Source organism: Musca domestica, unplaced genomic scaffold (genome assembly GCF_030504385.1).
Source record: "Musca domestica strain aabys unplaced genomic scaffold, Musca_domestica.polishedcontigs.V.1.1 30, whole genome shotgun sequence".
Taxonomy (NCBI): domain Eukaryota; kingdom Metazoa; phylum Arthropoda; class Insecta; order Diptera; family Muscidae; genus Musca; species Musca domestica.
The window spans coordinates 398,790-401,458 of NW_026712300.1; the positions used below are offsets into that span (position 1 = coordinate 398,790).

Here is a 2,669-nt window from a genome sequence, read left to right on the forward strand (position 1 = left end):
TCTGTCGAACATCCATGCTTGCGTCCCTTTATCCTTTCGGCAAATCGCAGGACATAACCGACAATACGTTGCAATCGTCTAAATGAACCCTTGTGGTTGATTCCATAAATTATATCCTGTAACCCACTCTGTGACGCGATTGCTGACACTGTAGATTTTGTCTTGAATTCAAGATCAGTCTGATTTTCTCCATTCTTTAAGAAGGGTTCGGGCCAGAGAGATTCATTTCCATGTAGATACGTGGGTCCATAAAACCACATCAGACATCCCGACAGACGATCTGTTTTCATACCTCTGGATACTAAATCGGCAGGATTATCTTTTGTCCCCACATGTCGCCATTGAGTGCGACCTGCTTTGTATGTTTTTTACCTTGTTGCAACGAACGTCTTAAGTGCCGATGGTTCCGAATTGATCCAGTACAACGTAATCTCTGAATCCGACCAATAAATAGTCCGAAGGTCGTCGTAACCCAATTCGGGCTTGACTTTAGCTGTAAGTTTTGCCCCCAATTCAGCGGTACAAAGCTCTAACCGTGGCAAAGTGATCTCTTTTATTGGTGCTATTTTTGATTTAGAACAAAGGAGTCTGACTTTATGCCTGCCGTCGGGCAGCATAGCACGAAGATACACCACAGCACCATATGCCTTTTCAGACGCGTCCACAAAAGTATGTATCTCAATTTTTGTTGGTTTCTCTCCATCAAACATGTGTCTGGGTAAATTGAAATCATTTAACATCTTCAGGCTTTCTCTGAACGATAACCAACATGCTGCCCTTTCTGGTGGCAGTTCCTCGTCCCAGACTAGTTTATCCTTCCACAGTTGCTGAATAAAGATCTTCGCTGCTGACACCACAGGACCTGCAATTCCTAAGGGGTCGAACAATCTTGCCAAATCAGACGTGACCTTCCTCTTGGTGACGATTGTGCATTCATTCACATCACTCTTCAAACAAAATCGGTCTGCTTGAGGAATCCATGTTATTCCCAAAACCTTGGTTGATGACTTGTCAAAATTTAGATCTACTTCTCTATCTTCTGGAGGAACTCCATGCAGTTGTTTCAAGTGGTTAGCACACCATTTTCGTAGTCTAAATCCAGCATCCTGTAGTAACATATTAACCAGTTTCCGCATCTCAATTGCCGTTGTTAAACTGTCAGACCCGCACATGCAATCGTCAACGTAGAAATTCTTTTGAAGTACCAGCGCGCCCAATGGATATTTTTGCATGTTTGTATCTGCTAGCCTTTTTAGACATCTTGTAGCAAGGTATGGAGAACACGTCGTACCATATGTTAGCGTATTTAACATGTAGTGTTCGAGTTCCTTGTCTGGAGTGTTTCTCCATAGCATTAGCTGATATTTGCGATCTCTTTTGTCGACTAGCACTTGCCTATACATCTTTTCAATGTCTGTTGTAAAGACAAATCTCGGCAGTCTAAATCGCAACAGCATTCCAAACAGATCTCCTTGAACCCTGGGACCTGAATGCAAAATATCATTGAGTGACCAACCAGATGATGATTTGCAAGACGCATCGAACACAACCCTCAGCCTTGTTGTGCTGCTATTTGGGCGTAGGACACAATGATGCAGGATATAGTAATGATTACCACGCACATCCCTTGATTGTATTTTCATCATATGTCCCAGATCCTCATACTCCGTCATAAATTTAGCATACTGCTCGTGAAGACTTGCATCCTTAGATAAGCGACGTTCCAATGCAAAAAATCTTGATGCTGCAACATTCAAGGATTCTGAAATCTTCTCAGGGTCGTCTGCAAACGGTAATCGCACCACAAACCGACCATTCTCATTCACTGTTGTATTTTGGTTGAAGTGATTTTCACACTGTTCTTCTGCTATTGTCAACTTCTGGTCTTCACAAACATCGTCTTGTTCTCAGAACTTCTTTAATAAATCTTCTAAAGCACGTTCATCTTCTCCGAAGACGGCGCATATCACAGTTTCTGATTCAGCCTGAACTCTTCCACTAGCAATCCACCCTAGTTTTGAGTTCTTCAATATAGGAAGCTCCTTAGACATTCGAATTTCTTGTGAGAGAATCAGGTTGAAGTAGAACTCTGCTCCAAGTAGTACGTCAATCCTGGCCGTTTGATAAAAATAGGGATCTGCCAGCTTTATGTTTTCTGGAATAGGCCATGATGTGATATCGATGTCAGTACTTGGTTGCGGTGGCACTATATTCGGTAACACTAGAGCTTCTAGGCTCGTTCTGAATTTGCTGGTCAGTGACTGAAGCTCCACGTTGACCCTGTGGTTTGCGGTTCTCGATCTTCCGCCAACACCTTCGATACAGAGAGATGCTTGAATGGGTTCGATACCCAACCTCTGCACTAGTCGCTCTGACACCAGATTAATCTGTGAAGCGGAATCCAGAATCGCCTTAAACTCATAGCTTCTTCCATTATTTGCCTTGATCGCAACCCGTGCGGTTGCAAGGAGTACGTATGATTGAGATTTATTCGCTGATGCTACCGTTGATGGCTGCTGAACTGACAAATCTGCTGACTTGTTCTCTATTTGTGGCCTCGATGAAAAATGAAAAAGTGTATTGTGTTTTTGTTGACACTTCCTGCACTTCTGACGGTTTGCTTCTCTGAATACCATTAACAGCTTCTAATGATTCGAAGCGACCCCTCA

At 43.0% G+C, this 2,669-nt stretch overlaps 1 protein-coding gene across 1 annotated transcript; it reads right to left on the reverse strand.

Annotated features, from left to right (window-relative positions):
- Positions 1-368: 368 nt before the first annotated feature.
- LOC131803470 (uncharacterized) lies at positions 369-1,673 on the reverse strand. Its single transcript, XM_059124829.1, has one exon. It carries the CDS (start codon positions 1,671-1,673, stop codon positions 369-371), a length of 1,305 nt encoding a protein of 434 aa, XP_058980812.1.
- Positions 1,674-2,669: the final 996 nt, after the last annotated feature.

Coding starts and splice junctions, on each gene's coding strand:
- LOC131803470 (XM_059124829.1), bottom strand. CDS start 1,673: ATGACGGAGTATGAGGATCTGGGACATATGATGAAAATACAATCAAGG.